The sequence below is a fragment of the Telmatherina bonti genome (genome assembly GCF_933228915.1).
Source record: "Telmatherina bonti genome assembly, chromosome: 11".
NCBI classification, from domain to species: domain Eukaryota; kingdom Metazoa; phylum Chordata; class Actinopteri; order Atheriniformes; family Telmatherinidae; genus Telmatherina; species Telmatherina bonti.
Genome location: NC_136629.1, coordinates 20,878,546 through 20,900,463, shown reverse-complemented (window position 1 = coordinate 20,900,463; position 21,918 = coordinate 20,878,546). Strand labels below are relative to the sequence as shown.

Sequence of the window (21,918 nt, the reverse complement as noted above, 5' to 3'; positions counted from 1 at the left end):
GTTGCTTTTTAACAATTGCTGTACGAGATTGTTAATTCGATGGAGGTCTTCAATGCACAGAGCCCAAAATTCTTGTGTAGCCCATCCAACACCTGCATTATTGTGTTGTGTTTCAATTTTTCTCTCCACAAAATGAATGTAATTGTTCCACATATCAATGTTTCTTGGAAAGTTTCATTCCTGTGATTGAAGCGGGAATGGTTAGCTTGCTAGTTTTAAAATGCACAGCTAGGTGTCATGGCTGGCCAGTTCGAGGCAAACTTTTCACGCTACAGTGTTAGGTGCAGGACCTGCCCTCACTTGCCTTGAATACCTGCTACATCGCTCTGTAGAGAAACGATTTCAGACCCACCCTAAAATCCCTCCTGAACAGAAAAACACAGAAAAAACTGTTTAACAGTCTAGCTTTACAATACAGTTTTAAATCAGGTAACATGATGCAAGCGGTTATTAGTAACGTGCTCTCATTCAAACATCTGAATTTATGTTTTTCTGTTCTAAAGATATCTCTGTTCGGAGCAATGCATTTGTTAGATGGTTGCATGATACTTCACAGCTTGTTAACTTCAAATTATTAAATGAGGGCAGCCATATTGGACAACTTACAAATCATAGACGGTTCCAGAAGAATCCTGACTGGACTATGTATGTCCCCTCGTACTAAACTAAAGACAACTGCTCAAGTTAGAAATGGTCTACTAACAATAAGCCTCCACAGTGGTTCAGTACACCTGATGACAAAATGGTGAAAACGGAAGTGTTTGCTTCATACCACATCCAGGATGAATGTGAGAAACCTGCAATGATTTGGAACTATCAACAATATCAGTGATTATTTTAATGTTATGCTGTACAGGCAAACAGCAACAAATACCATCAGCAAACAAACCTGCTGAGCAAGCAATCCTCAGAGAACTACCTACTTAACATCCCCATCTGCCCCATTAGATGTTACTCACACTTTGTTGCTGGGAACTGGTAGGGTAGCCTAGTCAACCTGATATGGTGGGTATTCTGAGACTGTGGTGGATGCCAAAAGTGAGTCAGAAACTAATAGTTATTCTGCAACTATTATCCAAAAAGTGGCCAACTGTGCAAAGGTCAAAGTGGAAACGCAAGGTAAATTTTTCTCTAAAGCAAGCAAAACATGATTTCCTAACTATAACCCTTCTACAAATAAACACACTGTGATGTTTCTTTTTCAGAAAAAGAGACAATACATTCACTTAAAATGCCTCTTCCTAAGTATTGAAAATCATGGCAACCTCTGCCCAAACAAAGGAGACTAAATCTAACCCTTTTCTTTTCATCAAATCAACAACAGTAAGAAGTAAGAAACCTGCTCTCACGGCACAATAAGGACAACAGTCATGTTAGCTTCATTCCCTAAAACATAATCCTCTGACCTTCTGAAATGTTCTCATTTGATGAGTCAACATTTCCACTGCGGTTACAGATTTTTGTTCAACAAGTCACACAAACTAAATCCAACAAAAGCAGAGGCACACTCAAGGTGTCAAAATTTGTGTGATGAAAGACCCGCTCTTGAAAATGAGATTAACTCTGACATGGAGCTCCAAAGACCACATTATTTTTAGACATGGCGTTACTACAACATTACCACACCTTACATCAGCTGTGACTCACGGTTGGGACCAATTTTTATTTAGATTTTTCATGTTTTCAAAAGAAACATACCAGAGGAATTTAAATTAAAAAAAAGAGAGAGAAAAATTCCCTCTGTGATATATAAGAACAGAGAGAAAGATATAAACAAATTCTTCTTTTTGTCATTTGAAAAACTTTCAGCCACACTGTCTGGTATCTTTCCTTTACAAACCAGGCTCGAGGTTGAGAGCTAGTGAGAGCTCCACCACAAGACTCCCACCCTCCAATTGCCTCCGCTTGTACTGTATAAGCCCAGAGAACCACATCCTGAGTGGAGGAACGCAATCGACAGAAATGCCTCCTTGAACTGGAAAATTGGTTACACAATCTGAACTTTTCACTGACGACTATGTTGCTCCACTAAAAATATTACAATCGCTGCTTTCATTGGAAGGGAAACTGTGGAAAGTGCAGATATTTCAAAGGGAAACAATAGCAAAAACACCACAGACAAACAGCAGGCCACTGATCATGGGATGTGATGGGAGAGATGTCTGTGCTTGATGTGTGTGCCAAGGTGAGAGGCTCCACTGCCATTTCCCAGAATACTCTGGGGATGTCGGGATCAAATGAACACTGACAGAAGGATATTTGATTATAATAAAAAGGGACAAAAAGAACTGAACTACTTGACAGCAATTTTCCAGCCATAATTTATCTGCAGTCAATACTTGATTCCAGTTAAGGACCATGTCTGAATATCCTCTAAATTGGTGGTTCCCAACCCAGGGACCCCCAAAGCGCACAGGAGGTCTTTTAACTGTTCAGGGGGTCTAAGGCTCTGACTGTTCAAAGCCAATGTGATTAACATGAAGGCCATGTCCACACATAGATGAGTTGAGGTGTACTTGCATATAATATTTGGGGCCCTGAGAACAGTAACTTTCCAGTTTGGATGTGGGATGTGTCTAAAAATCCTGCAGTGCACATATGTCCTTATTTTGGGAAAAAAAATTTTTTGTTAACTTTGGTTCTTCTAGCCCTGCGATTGACTGGCGAGATGTCCAGGGTGTACCCTGCCTTTCGCCCTAAGACTGCTGGAATAGGTTCCAGCTTCCCCGCGACCCTGAATTGGATTGAGTGGTTAGGAAAATGAATGAATGAATGAATGAATGAATGAACTTTGGTTCTTATCACAGAAAAGCAGTCAGCCAGAATGTATCACTTATGGTGGAAAGCTAGATAATAAAATCATAAAGCTGAGCATAGTTTCAACACGAAGACAGCGGTGGGCCCACAGCTTTTTGGTTGTTGCATAAAGGGGGTCTTAAGGGAAAACAAGTGGGGAACCACAGGTCTAAATTGTTTTAAAAACCCAAACAATGTACAAATAACAGAGATATACAGACATTTTCTAGATCCTTCTTAAACTATCATGTATAAGTTGATAAATAACGGACAACGCACATTTTATTAGTTTAGTGCACCAATCTGGTTGTAGCACTTGGGTGAAGTTAGAAAAGAATTCGATCAAGTTTAGACTGTGTAACAATAAAATGATAGTGCCCTTTCTATTTGAAACCCACAATTGACCATAAATGTGTGGGTAAATTAGCAAAATTGGGTGACTGCAGCTTGAGACTCTGCTTCACACCCCTGCAACCTCCTACCATCCGTCTGTTAGAGTCTCAGAGGAGCCTGAGTAGGGATCAGTCCCCCCAACCCCTTTGTAAGTACCAGCATGTATAATGTGAGAGTGCAATTTGGCAACACATCCCTATAATAACATGCAGACCAATGCCAGATTTTTTGCCAAGCGACTGGAAGAGGAAATAGAGGAGCATAAACAGCACTCACTGCGGCCAGGCTCGGGTTTCTCCGGTGCACTGAGGCATCCTCTGGACAGCTCGCACACACAAGGTATCGTTCGGGAAACAAGCGCAAATCTGAAAGCAGGCAGGGGAAACAACACAGAGCTTGATGGTTAATAATGAAGGCTTACCTCTAATTATGAGTTCGATTCAGACAGATGGAACTGTGGTGGATTCTTAAATTAACATCTACAAACACCAAGTATTTACTATCCCTCAGACCACAGAGAAAATGGCAGATTACATTTAATTCCTGAACTTTACGAGCTGAGTACACAGCATGAAATATTAGAAGGTTTTACATTAACAGTGACTTTTGGGACTAATATGACTGTTTAATGGGAGAGATAATTCACAACACAACAATATAATTGCATGTTTCATATCATTATAATAAATCTGTCTGTGAGAACACAAGACTTCAAATGGACAGTCAAGTCAGAAAACCTGTATTATCTGATAGATGTGATGGATCCTGTAAATTAACAAGCTGCACAATAACATAAGTCAGGTATCTGCATTATCACATAAGATGGTAAGCTAACAGAATGAGGACTGAGTTGGCAGACATGTTTGAGTAGAATCTGGGCTACTTGTGGCACTTACAGCTCAGTTACAACACTGGCAAGTGTTGTGTTTACCAGAACTAGACCAGATGCCACTTGTTGGCCTGTATGTGGATTATGACTAGTATTTTGGGGGGCCGAAGTAGTCCTAATACAAAGCCTGCTTTTGGCAATTTCTTTATGGCCAATATGGCCACATCATATGGCTGAGTTTTGCAAGCCAAAATCACATTAATCACCAGTGTAAGTTAAGGCCAAACAAAGGCATTTGGGACATATTTGAGCTATATAAGTGCCAAACATTTTTTTTGCTATCCGAGGGAGAGTTTCCAATTTTCAGAAATATAACATTCTTCAACCTGGATGATATCTTTAAGTCTAAGGTTTTTCTGCATTGTGACTAGGGGTGAGCAATATCGTGCTACTCACACCAATACTGCTGTTGATCATTTGACTCGGGCAGAAAACGTAAAATGTGTAATCACATTATTGCACATTTTTGGTGGGATGACGTCATTTCTTCAACCCCAGCAGTATAGGTGAGCTCAGCTAAGCAAGCAAGCAAGGAAATATGGCAGAACAAAACACAAACAGTGTTATTGACAATAAAATTAAAAAAAATTTCCTCGATAAAAATCACTCTGTGATAATACACGATAAGTCACGCTCATTTCCGCTGCTTATGAAGGCGTGTCTGGGTAAATACCGGAAGTGATCCTCCACCATTGCTACTAATTAATACTATTTATTTATTTAAATTAGGACAATGCATATTCATCAACACATCGGCAAAAGCTTCAATGTAAATATGCCGGAGTTAGCACAAAGCTAATTTACATCCGTAGTCCTAAGGCAGGAAAGGACAGATAACACGTAGTCCCAACACAAGAAAACAAAAAAACAATACAGACATTACATCATAACAATAGACAACAATAGACAAATCTCACAGAGTTTAAGAGGCCCCAAGAAAAAAAAAAAAACCTAGTGTGAGCATGCTTGGTTGGTTTTCAGCCAGTGTTTCAGAGCTGTTTTAAAGGCTGAATACGTGCCACAGTTCCTGACATGGGCTGGCAGTGTGTTCCAGGTTTGTGAGCCTCTGATTGACCCCACCATTTGACCAAATTTTGTCCTACGCCGCTGTACGTTACAGTCTCCTCTGGTCGATGCTCTGGTATTTGGCCGATCACTAGGTTTTTTACCTATAAAATCCATTAAGGGAGGAGGAGCAAGTCCATTTACAACTTTAAAAATAAGGCAAGCATCCATAAAAATTTGATAACTTTCGAAATCCAAAATATTATACTTACTTAGAATGTTACAATAATGGTAGTGTAATGGCTTTTTGTCCAGAGTTTTCAGTGTTCTCTTAAAGAGGGACTTTAGTGGCTTCAAAATGGCCTCTGAAGTGTGAGACCAAGTGGTATAACAGTAGGTGATATGACTAAATATCATGGCGTGCATATAAGCCTTAGCTGATTCTGTGGTCAGAAAGGGTCTTATATGCTTGAAGTTTGACAGATTAAATTTACTGCCCACTTAGCAACTCAGTTGCTATTTTTATCAACTTTTCAGACATTGCCAGCAGCTCTATGAAAAAAAACACAATTAGTGTCAACTTTTCCAGGTGTTTTTGGAGATTTGTGGAGAGTGGTGTGAAAGCGTGTATTTTTTTTTTCTTTTCAACAAGCAGCAACTTGTAGTCGACCCCTGCATTGCTAAGTGCTCACAGGAGGCCATTGGTGGAGACAACAGGCAAAAAACAAACCAAAGAAGAACATTATGCGATTGCAGATGCTTTATTTTCCTCTACATACCATGTCAAATCAGGCAAAGAGTGGAGAGATAATACACTGCCACGACTTTATGTGTGGCCAAAAACATAAATATTGCCTGTGATATAATTATCAACATATTCAAGAAACTAGCATGATATCTTTTTTTTTTATTTGGCAACATCACAGATTTTATAATTGTGACTGTATTCAAGAAAAACTCATTTTATATTTGGTAGGTTTTCCTCAGTTTTGTGCAACTACCTGCAAATACTTGCATGTGACTAGGAGGGATTTTAATGAGAATTAGCAACTAAGATGGATTGTAATGAGATTTTAAAAGTTGTGTGTATGTGTGAGGGGGTTGGGGGCCAAAGGGTAGATTGCTTTGTAACACAGTGAAAAGTTTCAGGATTTTGAAGACAATTCTTAAGCCATTTTCAGGCCAAAGCTTTCAGTCATGCACCAAGAAAGAAAAGCAGGAAAATGCATCCAATGCCATCCATCCATCCATCTTCTACCACTTTTCCAGGGTCGGGTCACGGGGGTAGCAGTCTTAAGCAGGGAAGCCCAGAGTTCCCTTTCCCCAGTCACATTTGCCAACTCTGCGGAGGGGGATCCTTAGGCGTTCCCAGGCCAACCGAGAGACATAATACCGCCACTGTGTCCGGGTGTCCGGGCACGACAGACCGGCGCACAATCTGGCGACTCAGGAGGGGTAAGCAGTACTCCGTCAACGCTGTGTACAGTGTAGATGGGGAGCTGCTGACCTCAACTCGGGACGTTGTGGGTCGGTGGAAGGAATACTTCGAAGACCTCCTCAATCCTACCAACACGTCTTCCGGTGAAGAAGCAGAGCCGAGGGACTCGGGGGGGCTGAAATCGCTGAGGTGGTTAAAAAGCTCCTTGGTGGCAAGGCCCAGTGGGTGATTGAGATCCGCCCAGAGTTCCTTAAGGCTCTGGATGCTTTGGGGCTGTCCTGGCTGACATGCCACTGCAGCATTGCGTGGACATCGGGGAAAGCCACACGGATGACGTGGTCCTGTTGGCTTCATCTCCAGCTCTCACTTGAGCGATTCGCAGCCGAGTGTGAAGTGGCTGGGATGGGAATCAGCACCTCCAAATCTGAGACCATGGTCCTCAGCCAGAATAGGGTGGATTTCCCTCTCTGGGTCGGGAGTGAGGTCCTGCCTCAAGTGGGGGAGTTTAAATATCTCGGGGTCTTGTTCACGCGTGTTCATGAGTGCATCCAATGCAAAAACCAAAATTCTCCATTGCAGTAGAGGAAAACTATCTGGATTAGCATTATAAAACGTATGAGCATCCTCCTTTGCAAGTTCTTATTCTTCTTTAAAGTGATGGAGGAGAGTACTTTTTACTAGCCTGGCAAGCCAGACTCTCTCGCTGTATCAGCGTAGAGTCTGGGGACTCACTTGCATCAACAGATTTTTAGAGTGGGACAAACAAACACGGAGTAAACCAATCAGAAAATGGCGGACGTGACGTCAGTAAAGTGGTAGCCTACAATGTCCAGAAGAGTGAATGCAACAGAAGAAAATAAATATGGTGTGCAGTACAGAAGACATAAATGACCTGTGTCGTTTTCGCTGTAAAAACCTGAGGCTATATGACATTATTGGCAATTCGGTGTTACTTTTTGAACCTAATCGTAGAAATCCTTGAAGAAACAAACTCCCGCTACATCTGGGCGTCATCTTGAATGTTTTGAAGAATACGTGGTGATGCAAGGGAAGAGGCAAGAGTCTCCTCAGATCAACCAATCAGAGTGGCTGGTTTGTTTAATACCGATGCGAATCTCAGTGAAGGGGAGGGACTCCAGACTGAGTCGCTCTGTACTGAATATATATACAGCACTCCAGTCTGGCGTCCCAGGCTAACTTTTAATGCTATCTTGTTTTACAAAATAACAATAATGATTTTTTTTTAATTTTTTTTAAAAAAAACTTTCCTTCCACTTTGCTTTGTTTTGGCAAAAACAAAGAAAAGATTCAAGAACATATAATTACAGAATAAATGAATACTTTCAATAGGACAATGAAGATTTGTTATTTACAGCAGCAGTAAACTTAAAAAGACTAACTATGTTTTAACCATGTAATTCTCAAAATAGTTTTTAGCTAAAGCTGAATGGGTAGGAGTCCAGCAAATAATAAGAACTTTTTAACTATGCAACATATCATCACATAAATCACATGTGCAGGCTGGCAAATGCAGTGGACTGAATTGCACAACCTTTGACCCCGGAAGACCGGGTCTAATTTGATGCATAACGGACCTGCTGAGAGAAGCCGTCGTCTCGCTCTGCAGCAGGTCAGAGATGCTTTAACATCCAGGCCTCGGCCCTGAGGGAGCAGATATTAACTTTACTGACAGGAAGAGAACCATGTTGGTCTCATGAAAAGGTGACCGAGGGTCACAGGCACTAGATGGGCCGTGGAGATAAATTCTCACTGCCCTCCATATACTGCCTCGGAGTCTTTCTCTCTCCCACTCCCAGTAGCCTCTCAAGGGAACCACTTACTGGCTGCCTGTTCTCAACAGCACCCTGAGCAGGTAGGGACAGGACATAAAAACAAGTGAGGGGGAGAAAAATCAACATGCGGACCACAGATGACTTGCTCTTTCTGTGGGAAATTTGGCTCAAAATGAACCACTGAGACGTCTATTTCTGATCCTTAGATTCAGAACAAAGTCGGAAATCATGCAGGTCACGTACTCTGCTTGACAGCACATCTGAGATTGGAGTGTCTCTTCAGAAAATTGGCCACAAGGTTGAAGTTTTCCCCTATAAAAAAAACCAAAAAAAACCAAAAAGACTTAACATTTGAACTGTCAACATTTAGACAACTTTACTGTCATTCTGGATGCTGCATGCAAGCAATGGTGCACTGATCAGACAAACAAATTAATGGACATGCTATGCAAACATTTGAGCTAATAAAAAGGTCCTCAAATGATTTTTTGATTAACTAGCTGTTAACAAATAAGTCAGAATGCAGTAAATTTAGCTTCATTAATTCAGAAAACAATGCTGGTTTATGATATGATTTGCATAAAAACATCAGTTTCCTATAAAATCCAGCAAAATGTTAGATTTCATGTCTTGCACAGTAAGAAGAACAAACTTACTGAATGTGAAACAACTCATTTTTATCTTAATTAGCTCCCAGTTAAGCCCATGCAGACAAGTCATGTTATGGGTCTGCCCTTTAGTTCTCATGGAATGTTTGTCATGGTATGTAAGATGTGCTGTGCAGAAATAGTTGCCTGTTGCCTAATCTGGCAGGAATTTGTTGACTAAAAGCAAAGATCTGGCTAACACGCTATCCTTCCTTTTTTTTTTTTCATATAGAGAACCACAGTGTTGGGAGGCTGGCTGAGCTTCCTAACTCTTGTGTACCTTCTTGGCACTCTTTGCACCTCTGGACACATTAAACTGTAAAACACTACTCCTAACTTTATCACCACCTTTCTTTATGTACAATTTCTTATTCTCATTTTGCACTCTATCCTGTGTTGCTGCTGCAAGATAAAACTCCTTAACTACAATCTGTGGAGTGTTCGGGAGGATTTTAGTGTTTTAACTTCAATTAAAGGATTATGTGTCCTCCACAGTGACAGAAAATCCTGACCTCTTGCTCTCCCAGTTCTTTCAAACATCCCTGGATAATGTCAAATATGCACGTCCATTAAACTAAAAACCAGCCAGTCTTAACTTTTGAAAAGCTGTCATTTTGGAAGTGGGGAGGCTATTCCCCCATCGGCAACAACACTCACAAACACCCATCAATAAAACTTGGACAAGTCTCCTCCTAAAGTTGGCTTACAACTAGGACAAATATGTCCCACACTGTGAGTTAGCAAGAGGGTTCAACATAAAGAGCAGACAGAATATTATTAGTGCTGGCCCAGGCAAACATTAGAAGAGCCCTTAGTGAACATTTTTCTATTGGCTGATGGAATTTCAGTACAGCTCACAGCATTTAATTACCCTCTTTAAAAGAAAATAAAGTTGTCTTTGGGCAATGACATCCAATTACAGAGACACAAAACTGACAAAGGACCCTGGCGGTCCGATCCCCGGCTGCAGAAGCTGGCTCTAGGGACGTGGAACGTCACCTCTCTGGTGGGGAAGGAGCCTGAGCTTGTGCGCGAGGTTGAGCGGTTCCGACTAGATATAGTTGGACTCACCTCGACGCATGGCTTGGGCTCTGGAACCAGTACCCTCAAGAGGGGCTGGACCTTCTTCCACTCTGGAGTTGCTCATGGTGAGAGGCGCCGAGCAGGTGTGGGCATTCTCATCAGCCCCCAGCTTGGTGCCTGCACGTTGGGGTTTACCCCGGTGGATGAAAGGGTAGTTTCCCTCCGCCTCCGGGTGGGGGGACGGGTCCTGACTGTTGTCTGTGCTTATGCACCGAACAGCAGTTCAGAGTACCCACCCTTTCTGGGGTCCTTGGAGGGAGTGCTGGAGGGTGCTCCTTCTGGGGACTCCATTGTTCTGCTGGGGGACTTCAATGCTCACGTGGGCAATGACAGTGAGACCTGGAGGGGAGTGATTGGGAGGCATGGTCCCCCCCCTCTGAACCCAAATGGTGTTTTGTTATTGGACTTCTGTGCTCGTCATGGATTGTCTATAACGAACACCATGTTCCAGCATAAGAGTGTCCATATGTACACCTGGCATCAGGATTCCCTGGGCCGCAGTTCGATGATCGACTTTGTAGTCGTATCGTCGGACCTGCGGCCACATGCCTTGGACACTCGGGTGAAGAGGGGGGCGGAGCTGTCAACTGATCACCACCTGGTGGTGAGTTGGCTCAGATGGTGGGGGAGGAAGCCGGTCAGAGCTGGCAGGCCCAAACGTGTTGTGAGGGTCTGCTGGGAACGTCTGGCTGAGTCCCCCGTCAGAGCGAGCTTCAACTCCCACCTTCAGCAGAGCTTCAACCATGTCCCGAGTGAGGCGGGGGACATTGAGTCCGAATGGGCTGTGTTCCGTGCCTCTATTGCTGAGGCGGCCAGCCGGAGCTGTGGCTGTAAGGTCGTTGGTGCCTGTCGTGGCGGTAATCCCAGGACTCGTTGGTGGACACCAGCAGTGAGGGATGCCGTCAAGCTGAAGAAGGAGTCCTATCGGGCCTTCTTGGCCTGTGGCAAAAACTCGGGCATGGGAGGAGTTCGGCGAGGCCATGGAGAAAGACTTCCGGACGGCTTCGAGGAGATTCTGGTCCACCATCCGGCGGCTCAGGAGGGGGAAGCAGTGCTCCATCAATACTGTGTACAGTGGAGGTGGGGAGCTGCTGACCTCAACTCGGGACGTTGTGGGTCGGTGGAGGGAATACTTCGAAGACCTCCTCAATCCTACCAACACGTCTTCCCATGAGGGAGCAGAGCTGGTGGACTCAGGGGTGGACTCTCCTATCTCTGGGGCTGAAGTCGCTGAGGTGGTCAAAAAGCTCCTTGGCGGCAAGGCCCCGGGGGTGGATGAGATCCGCCCGGAGTTCCTTAAGGCTCTGGATGCTGTGGGGCTGTCCTGGCTGACACGCCTCTGCAGCATCGCGTGGACATCGGGGGCAGCACCGCTGGATTGGCAGACTGGGGTGGTGGTCCCCCTTTTTAAGAAGGGGGAACCGGAGGGTGTGTTCCAATTACAGGGGAATCACACTCCTCAGCCTCCCTGGTAAGGTCTATTCAGGGGTCCTGGAGAGGAGGGTCCGCCCGATAGTCGAATCCCGGATTGAGGAGGAGCAGTGTGGTTTTCGTCCTGGTCGCGGAACAGTGGACCAGCTCTATACCCTCTCTGGGGTCCTGGAGGGGGCATGGGAGTTTGCCCAACCAGTCTACATGTGCTTTGTGGACCTGGAGAAGGCATTCGACCGTGTCCCCCGGGGGCTCCTGTGGGGGGTACTCCGGTAGTATGGGGTACCGGACCCCCTTGTACGAGCTGTCCGGTCCCTGTACGACAGGTGTCAGAGCTTGGTCCGCATTGCCGGTAGTAAGTCGGATTCGGTTCCGGTGAGGGTTGGACTCCGCCAAGGCTGCCCTTTATCACCGATTCTGTTCATAACTTATATGGACAGAATTTCTAGGCGCAGCCGAGGTGTTGAGGGGATCCGACTTGGTGGCCTCAGGATTGGGTCCCTGCTTTTTGCGGATGACGTGGTCCTGTTGGCTTCGTCTGGCCGTGATCTCCAGCTCTCGCTTGAGCGATTCGCGGCCGAGTGTGAAGCGGCTGGGATGAGAATCAGCACCTCAAAATCTGAGACCATGGTCCTCAGCCGGAATAGGGTGGATTGCCCTCTCCGGGTCGGGAGTCAGGTCCTGCCTCAAGTGGAGGAGTTTAAATATCTCGGGGTCTTGTTCACGAGTGAGGGAAGGATGGAGCGCGAGATCGACAGACGGATCGGTGCGGCGTCTGCAGTAATGCAGGCTCTGCGCTGGTCTGTCATGGTGAAGAAGGAGCTGAGCCAGAAGGTGAAGCTCTCGATTTACCAGTCGATCTACGTTCCTACCCTCACCTATGGTCATGAGCTGTGGGTCGTGACCGAAAGAACGAGATCTCGTATACAGGCGGCTGAAATGAGTTTCCTCCGCAGGGTGGCCGGGCTCTCCCTTAGAGATAGGGTGAGGAGCTCAGTCATCCGGGAGGGGCTGAGAGTAGAGCCGCTGCTCCTTCGCATCGAGAGGAACCAGTTGAGGTGGCTCGGGCATCTGGTCAGGATGCCTCCTGGACGCCTCCCTGGTGAGGTGTTCCAGGCACGTCCCTCTGGGAGGAGACCCCGGGGAAGACCCAGGACACGCTGGAGGGATTATATCTCTCGGCTGGCCTGGGAACACCTCGGGATCCCCCCCGCAGAGTTGGCAAATGTGGCTGGGGAGAGGGAAGTCTGGGCTTCCCTGCTTAGGCTGCTGCCCCCGCGACCCGACCCCGGATAAGCGGCAGAAGATGGATGGATGCCTTGTAGTAAGAAAATCATGCAAAAGAGCAGCCAACTGACATGTTTAGTGAATAATAATACAAATAGTTTTGATGCTGTTTTATTAACTATAATCTTGTAGCTCTGAAATTAGAGTGTTAACATGTGACACATTCTTGCATTCCTGGGTTTTTGCTCCGTCACCATATATTTGTAAGATGTTAAACTGCCAACTTTCCATTTTGAGGGTTTATATCTATGATTAATTCGTCGTGTTCATAGTGTTTAGAATTTTGGTAACAAATTCTTTGCAGTTAATGATGCTTGAAAGGTTTTTCACCACTCAAATCTGAAATCAGCTCATTAATTTCCCCCAGTGGACTCCTTTCAGGCCTGTAATGGGGCCATTTTCCCTTGTTTGTTTTCCTAGGGACTTAATGCTTCAGGAAGTTAAATACCACACAACCTGAGGATCAATAAAATGGTGTGTAAACATATATATAAAAATTAAATAACTTGTTTCTGACTCTGCCCCTTATATAGGCTACATTGTACTGGGTGAATATATATGTAACAGCAAACATGCTTAAAAGGTGGAATTATGAGTACATGTTATTGGTTTACCACAGGGGTGCCAAAGTACAGTCCTCGAGCTCTACCATCCTGTAACCCATCTCCAACATACCTGAATCAAAGGAATTGCTCGTTACCAGGCCTCAGCTGTTTGATTCTGGTGCGTTGGAAAAGGATTGCATCTAAAAGTTGCAGGATGGCAGATCTTGTGGACCGGACTTGGGCAGCCCTGGCTTACCACATCATCTGTCTATTTGCAGCTGAAATTCTGTCCCTTTTGAACTTCATGCAGAAACATATATCATAATAATAACAAAAGAGCCAACAATTTCAAAATAGATTGGTTTAACCCACAAGGGAAATGGTATTAGAACATTGCATGGGTATGTTGAGAGCATTGTTTTAGTTAATAACAACATCCCTTTATTGGGGGGAGGGGAAATCAAATATTCTGTTACTCCTTAAACAGCAAAGCAGTGGTCATATATCACACATTCTGGATGTCTCCCCAGAGAAGAATACAGATCTCTATCTGTGTTTTGTTTTCTCAATCCGTTACGGGTCCAACAGGGACGAGGACCCAAACATCTTTCATTGCACACTCATGGCTCTCATGTTTTTAGAGGCTCTGATTCAGACCGTTAGACTTTTTAGCCTCTTGTCTAGCTTTACAACTGTTCTCACTGCTTTTCCTTGGTGGGTTGAGCTTGCCAATTCCCAGGACAAATTTGACAGGGATGTCTGGACACAGAGTGGGAACCAACGACATAGCCTGAGACATCAGCTGTTGCTCTAACTTTATAACGTCCTGCGCAACGCAGAGTTGCTCTTGGATCTCTGCCTGGGTTCTCTCGTGCTAAGCTTACATTCATGTTTCTGTCTCAAAAACAGCTTGCTGGTGCCTCCTCTGGGAACGAGTGGCCCCTTCTTGTGGCAATTGTAGCCCACAGTGGTGTAATACCCAAATCTGCAGGGCAGGGACTTTAAAAGGTTTCATTTGTACGCCCTTATAAAGAAGGTCTTGCTTAGTTGTTTTGAAATCCAATCCACAACAGTATTATGACAGGTCAATTCAGCAGTAAACAACCCAGCATGCTATGTTTCCAGAAATGTGGTAGATAATATTGTAACCACTTGTTTGGAGAGACTTATGCCATCTTGTAATATGCCACAGAAAGGAAAAGAAAAGACTTGGACTCAACAAAGTTAGGCCAAGACCAAAATACTGTACTTTCAACAAACATTACACACACACACACACACACACACACACTGTGTAGCTTTCACCATTTCCTGGGAAAACAATGAGAGGAAAGAAAAGTCAACAAACTAAAAAGCTTCCAGAGCGACTAGAACTGTGAAATGGAACATAGGCGAGAGGCATTCAGTCCAGGGTCAAAGGTAAGCCCCCCATGGAACAGACTTCATTAACTTCAGTCATTTTTTTTGACAAGAACATTTAAACAGCCACAGAAAACACTGCATTCGTCTGCTCGTCATCTGTATTCCTGGCAGCCGCTGCTTTTGTGACTCATGCAGGAATCCATTAGAATTTCTGCTCCGATATGGAGGATTTTCTTTGCAGGTCTTGGCCATGCATCAACCTGAACACAGCTAACCCATGAACAAAAACAAGGAATACTTCAGTGTTTTTCTTCTCTTAGTGTACTCACTGTTCAAGCCCTTAAGTTACTCACAAGCTGATATCATTAAGGTCATTTTAAAATGGAAAGCCAAGTTTCCATAACCAATGTGACTTATACAAAAACCGGTTTTAGAGCTAAATTTCGGCATGTTTGCAACCGCAGATAATTTGCACTATTTAAGACAAATATATGCAACTTGAATGGAAATCAATTATTGGACTTTAAAGGCATCATCCAGTTTCTTCCTATAAGCTTATTCTCATTATAAATGTTTTCTCGTGTGCATATAAATGCAACGACTGACTGTCAGAGGAGCAATAATTCCCACGCAAGCCCCTTATGAACAGGAGTTGAATCAGCAGGACAGTCAGACATCAGCGCCTGAGAATCCTGCTCTTTTGACATCTCAGCTTTGATGTGGACCCCCTCCCTCTGTCCTCAAGTGTGGGTGGAGAGTTGGGGCTTAGAGTGAGAGAGTGGGGTGGAGTGGTGAAGGATGAGAGAGCCTGAGGAAGTTACCCATATGTAAGTGGGGGCTTTCCTGGAAGGACATCACTCTGTGTGTGCAACTGTTACTACGGCCGTAACAGAGCACTGCGCCTTATCGTCCTGCACAATGTCCACCTGAAACAATATTTGCACACGAGTGTTCAATTTAACATTTGGGTGACCCCTTCATCATAGTTACAAAATACGCCGCAGCATGGTAGCTCAGGCCAACCCATAATCCAGCATGTGACTAAAGTGGTGGGGAGCATTTTGGAGCACAGAACAATTATCAAGGGAAAAAAGTGTTTTTGCAGAAGCATAATCTGATGCACTCACAATACTAAATGTTATTTTCTATCATAATTATACCTTAATCAGTCTAAAAGGCCACAAATCCCCCAAAGTGCAGCCACCATTTATGTTTAAGAGTATTCAGAATGAGGAGGATACAATTCTGCATTAAGATCCTTTGGTTTCGTGGTGCGCAGGGAGCACTTCGGGGAGTTATGCACTGTGCTGGTCCATAAAGGCCCAAAACAAAGTTTCATTGGAAGATGCCTCTGATTTTTTGGGTCTTCTGCAAATCTGCATTTAGAAATCCAAACATGGCCATAGCACACAGTCTGATTTTACTTCAGTTTTGCTGCCAGTGTCAAATGATAACAGGCAAGTTAGGTGACAACTAAGGGGATAAAAAAAAAAAAAAAACTCTGCACTTATTATTTAAGATCACACAAGGCCAAGCTTTCCTGACACCACAAGACTTGACTATATAATGACACCTGTCTACAGTAAGAGCAAACAAACACACACACACACACACTCACTCACTCACTCACTCACTCACAGGACCACATGCCACAAGCCCATTTCTTTATAAGTGGAGCCAAACAACAGTGGCACCCTCTGAAACGTTTCAGTAAGTCTTGAAACATGGCATTCTGGTCAGCCAGAACACTTAGCTTTAGTTCAAGAGAGTGTCTGCTGTCTCTCAGACCAGATTGTGGTAAAAGGGAACAGTCACATGAATGTGATCCATGCTCAGGCTCAGGCTTAGGCTTAGGCCCTAATTATATGGGAAAAGAGTGTGGTGTGACAGCTATGGTGGGGCTTGCGGTTGTCCTAAAAGACTGCAGCTGACCCTGCAGAAGAATAAAAGAACAGAGAGTGAGAAAAACTTTAAGAGATCATATAGGGAAGGCCAGAAATGCAGAGCACAAATGGACATACACAAGGTATATAAACTATATATATATATATATATATATATATATATATATATATATATATATATATATATATATATATATATATATATATATATATATATATATATATATATATATATATATATATATATATATGTATAAAGAGAGAGAGAGATTAAAAGAAATTGTGGGAGCAGATACGTCTATGCAATTGTAAGGAGTAGGGTTAGCAGTGGAGTCAGAATGTCCTATGTGTTGCTGTTGGGTAAGGCCAGGGGCTTACAAGGAGGATTTAAAGAGCCACAGCAACACCACAAAACACCAGGGGAAAGGGGGTTGCCCCTAAAGAAGCAAAGGAGAGAAAGCAAAAAGGGAGAGGGGCTGGCTGGAGCGGCTACTCTGATCAGGATCCATTTCCAGCCTGGGCATTGGAATTCCTTTGTTCCTGTCACAGGTCTCCATTTCCCTCTTGCCCTAATCCCAGCCTGCCTCACACCCAGTAACAGAGCAGAGCAGGTAACTCTGCCACAAACATGCCTCTGTATTTACAGAGCTGCCCCTGCAGAATAGCCACTCACATATATGGTTATAGTAGAGGTAGCACTAAACAGAATTTGGTTTAATACAGGTTGTCACCACAAAACTGCTTGTGGCACAGTCTTCTTAAGTTCATCCCACAAGAAGCACTATGAGGCCAAATGATTAGCAGATATTGACTTTCCATTAAAACACACAAGGAATTTGTGTGTGCTTTGTTCACAATGAGTCTCACAAATCAACCGGGAAGCTATTCTAAATAACATAAACCATATTAGCTTGTGGTTATGCAGCTTTAAATGGTCAAAGAAGCTGAACAAAGATAAATCTATGACAGATCCCAAACGGACCATCACCCTTGTAGCCCCTACACATCCTTCACATTCTTCCTTAGGAGGGAGATGGTCATTTGTAAACACATTCTCTAAAAGTAAAGTTATCCAGCAACACTTGTTCTTTCCTTGCAATGGTTGTGGCCAGGCTGTCTTAAGCCCCCTTCATAGGCCTGCCAAGAGGAGTCAGTGGTACACTGTGCAGCACTCGCAAAGCCCTCTCCCACGGCTATTAGTGACCATTCATCTGGGGAGCCTGGGAAAATGCCTCTTCAGCCTGCCGTGGCCATGGGGAAATAGGCTGGCAGGTGTTCCCTCCCCCTAAGCCCTGGCACCTGTGCGGGTAGAGGAAGAAGGAACCAGCTCGGCCCTGAGCTCAAACATGCTTCGGTACCACTCTGCCAGCGGCCCCTGAACCACAAACTGGCAGGAACACTCTCAAACACCAAACCATGTTACATCTGAGCCCTGTTGTGTTCAACAGATCAATGCAGCCATATCAATACACCAATGGTAGAAGCACACATCTGGGAATGTACTTTGTGAATTTGAAATGGCATATTAACTAAATCCGTGTAATATGGGACCTATCAGTTTACACTTGACCTACGCACACAAATATATACAGGATTGTGAAGTACAGAACTGATCAAACATTTCTGCTTCAGGAAAACACAATCAGTAGACAGAAACTGGAAAATATCATTAAAGATACTGCATTCAGTGACATATTATTTTTTTAAAGACATACATATTTAATGTGCACAAAGTTGTGGAGAAAAGTTTTTTTTTTTATGAAGATAATTACAACACTCTTTTTGTTGTAGAGCAAAACTTCCAGCTCTTTTTACTCGAATATCACTTTGAATGACAAAAATGTCTTCCTCAAAGCACAGAGAACCTATTATACACCATTTCAATCTGTAATTACTCTAAGAAATGTGGGTGTGTTCAACACGGTCTACCAGTGAGAATGCATGAGGCCTCTCCCAAGTTCCCCTTCCCTGGACTGCTAAAGTCTAGCATGTCCATTCTGCATGTCCAGAGCCAAAATGTGTGGTGGGAAAAGTTCCTTCTGGTCATCTCTTGAAAAACATAAATAAATCACAAAACTATGAGCTAATCATGAAGCCTCAAGTAGCTAGGGTATAAAAAAAAGAGAATTAAAGGGGATGGTGGGTTGACAGTTAGGAATTTGCTTCTGCAGCTGAGTTTCTTTTTCTTTTTAGTTTAACTTCACATTGGTACAAGACATTAGATTAAAAACCTCTCCCAACACATCCATTGGTTGCTATAAACAGACATACATTGTCTGTATCTAACACGGCATACATACAGTATGTTGATACAATAACCCATAGAGATAATTTGGATACAAACACTTGAACTGAAGAGCTTTGGTATGCTTAAAGCTGTTGATGGCTCATTTGAAGTGCCAACAGCTGAGGCTGCTACGCTGCTCTTACTGCTGTCTGTTGGCAGAAGCCCCTGTGATTTCACACTGGCACCGGCTCAGTGCCTTACACAAGACCCCCAATCCCCCTCCCTCAATATCACTGCAGCTCACCTGCCTATTCTTGGCCTACACATCAGCTCCCATACGTGACACCCTCTTCTTAAATGCAATTGCATACAGTAAATGACGACATGTTCCAACCCACACACATGTCTAACTTCAGCTTAATTTCACTGTAAAGTTATAATGTGCTTCTCTTAAAAGAAAAAAACAGCTTTCAGACAGTTTGGAAGGCCTGTATTGGTTAACAGGTTAGCGTCTGATGTTCTTTCATAATAGAAAAGCCCATTGTTAATACCCACCCTGAGGTGTCCTGGGCTTTCCTCCCTATAGTCTGCCCTCCCCTTTTTATGGCTCCTGCCTGCTCACTTCTTTAAGTCACCGTCTCTGTCTTTACTGCTGTGCCGCCCCTCTCACACAGGACAATAAAAAGACCAAGAATGTCATTACACTCACTTAAGACCTTTAATAAGACCAAAGCACACAAACTGAACCGGCTTTTTTGAGGACCCAGATTTTTTTATGTTCATAAATTCTACAATATGGTATGGAATGGAGTTTTGTTGCAGTAGCTACCTTGTTTGTAGCAAAGCTGTAAGGAGCCAAATCATTTTTACATGTAGATTTCACTGATAAACTAATGATCACTCCCTAGTTCACACAATGGAGTGAATCAGTGTGGGTATGTGTGTGTGTGCATGAAGCCTCAGTCTGTCATCTCCATCATTAGAGATGTCTGTCTCTCTCCAGTCTGTCACAGAGAATATGAGTCAGGCGATTCAGTAACCATACACTATCAGCCTGTTCACACCTTGCCCAAGGGGAGGATATAGCTCTCAAACACACTATCGCTCTTCTGATTCTCTCTCATAGTGATGCGTACAAGAACCTGCAAAATGCAACCAAAAGTTATGTCTAACAACAAAAAAAAAAACACAGAACTTGAAGAGCATAACTATGTGAATAAAATACTGAGTTGATGGTTAGACTTACATGAGTGTGTGTGAAAGGGGGTTAGCGTGAGAGGCAGTGCTGTAGCCACAGGAGAAACTTTACGAGGCTGACTGCCCTTTAATCCCACTCTCACATTCAGGACTGCACTGCTGAGTGAGCTCAGTTTAACTGCCCTTAACTGCTACCTATAACAAACCTTTCTGTCTTACAGCACGCAGCTGGAGGTTCCTCAGATGCTAGGTTTAAAGTGTTTCAAAGTCAAGTGTATGAGTAGTTGAGTGAATGTGCTCTCAATTGATAAGAAGGGTTAGCCTGAATTTATTCAATTGCTACAGAAAGGTTTTTGTTATTCATCCGTATTTAGCCACACATGCAGCAGCAGCTTTTTTTGCAACTATCTGCTCATCTACAAGAACAGGAAAAGGCAGGTGTGGCAACATCTTATTATCAGAAGGAACACAAAAGTTAGTGGTTTTAATAGACTAACATCTTGCACATAAAAAGGCATCGGAGACATGCCAAGTTAAACAGTGGAGCACAATATAAAAACTGCTATCAGCTCTATCCTTCCCAGGTTACACCCTGGGTGTACGGTGCCTCCACATCCCAACTGTTCCTGTTGTATTTCCACCCCCAATCTTCTCAAAAAGGTGGACACAAAACAGTATTCAGCAACTGCATTCCATCCTACTCACAGCAATATATCTACCCCAAGATCCCGGTGAGTAAAGAATGGTTTGACTTTATTGCTCAAGTATGTCATTCAAGTTTTCCTGAGTAAATGAATACCACATCTAAAATGAATAAATGTTCAATATTCCAAGGAAGTGAGCAAATCTACACTTCCTAGTAAGTACATGAAGATGTCCATAGTTGATATGTCACAAAGGTAAATGTTTAGACTATTTGGCTTCACAAGACTGTTACCTTTCACCAAAAAGGCTGAAGCGGGTGGCAGGTCCCTCTTCTGTTTAAGCTGCCTTCTGTTGGTCAGGAGCTCCATGTACTGCTTTACCCTCTGCTCCACAGCATCTTGAACCAGGGCTGTAACTTCCTAAAGAGCAGTGAGCCAACTGAATATTAGTAGGGTGTCAAATTAATGAGAGAATGCAAGATTTAATCTGACTTTTTGAGCAAAGATTTGGGATGAGAGGAGGAAAATAACAGGACAGAAATATGAAGCGACAGATGAGTACAGGAACGCCTCAAGCACCTGGCACTACACTGAGAATGTAAAAGAAAAACTAATTGATAAAAGAAAAAAAGAAGCTATGAGTCATTTTAGTTTCTTTGGTCCCATCCTTTGAAATACCTACTGCACACACATTTTTACTAGCACACCCTATGTTAGTACCTCGATGTAGCCTGTAGTAAACCAGCTGGTGTCCTGTTGGTTGCCCAAGGGCAGAACATGGAGGTCCACCAGCACAGCAAAGTTCCCACACTGTAATACAAAGAAAAAGGGCAGCAACAGGTTGATGAGGGGCATTGAGCACATAGGCAACAAAGAAAATCAGAGTGTGGGTGATTGACAGCGAGACAAACCACAACGACCCCCTGTGTCCTGAAACATCACCCCTGGGCCTCTCACAGCAGTCCCCACTCTCCTCTTTCTCTGTCTAGTCATATCTCAACCAATTTCTTTACTAAAAAGGTATGCCCCCTTCTACCACCTCAAATTTTACCTCCAACAGCACAGAAAAAATGTCTATGTATTTGTAATGCAGTAACTGTCTCAAGTTACAATAGGCTGCAAAAAACATCCTCAAAGAGAAAAACAAAGCTTGTCATACTCTGGAAACATACAGAACTGCCTTTTTTTTTTATCTTCCTCGTGCTGCAGAAAAGTTAGAAAGAGTCATCATAGTCGATGACAATTAGCTGCAAGGGACAAGAAAGTTAGCACTGCTG

The 21,918-nt window shown here is 43.5% G+C and overlaps 1 protein-coding gene across 1 annotated transcript in view; it reads right to left on the bottom strand.

Annotated features, from left to right (window-relative positions):
* Positions 1-21,496, bottom strand: part of slx4ip (SLX4 interacting protein) — a gene marked incomplete at both ends in the record, with an annotated part of 29,263 nt that extends 7,767 nt beyond the window's left edge. Inside the window, 4 exons of the mRNA XM_079248752.1 lie at positions 3,466-3,554; positions 8,558-8,626; positions 20,935-21,061; positions 21,362-21,496. Of these exons, the coding sequence (XP_079104878.1) occupies positions 3,466-3,554; positions 8,558-8,626; positions 20,935-21,061; positions 21,362-21,496 (420 nt within the window). The remainder of the gene's footprint in view (positions 1-3,465; positions 3,555-8,557; positions 8,627-20,934; positions 21,062-21,361) is intronic.
* Between the last annotated feature and the right edge of the window lie 422 nt (positions 21,497-21,918).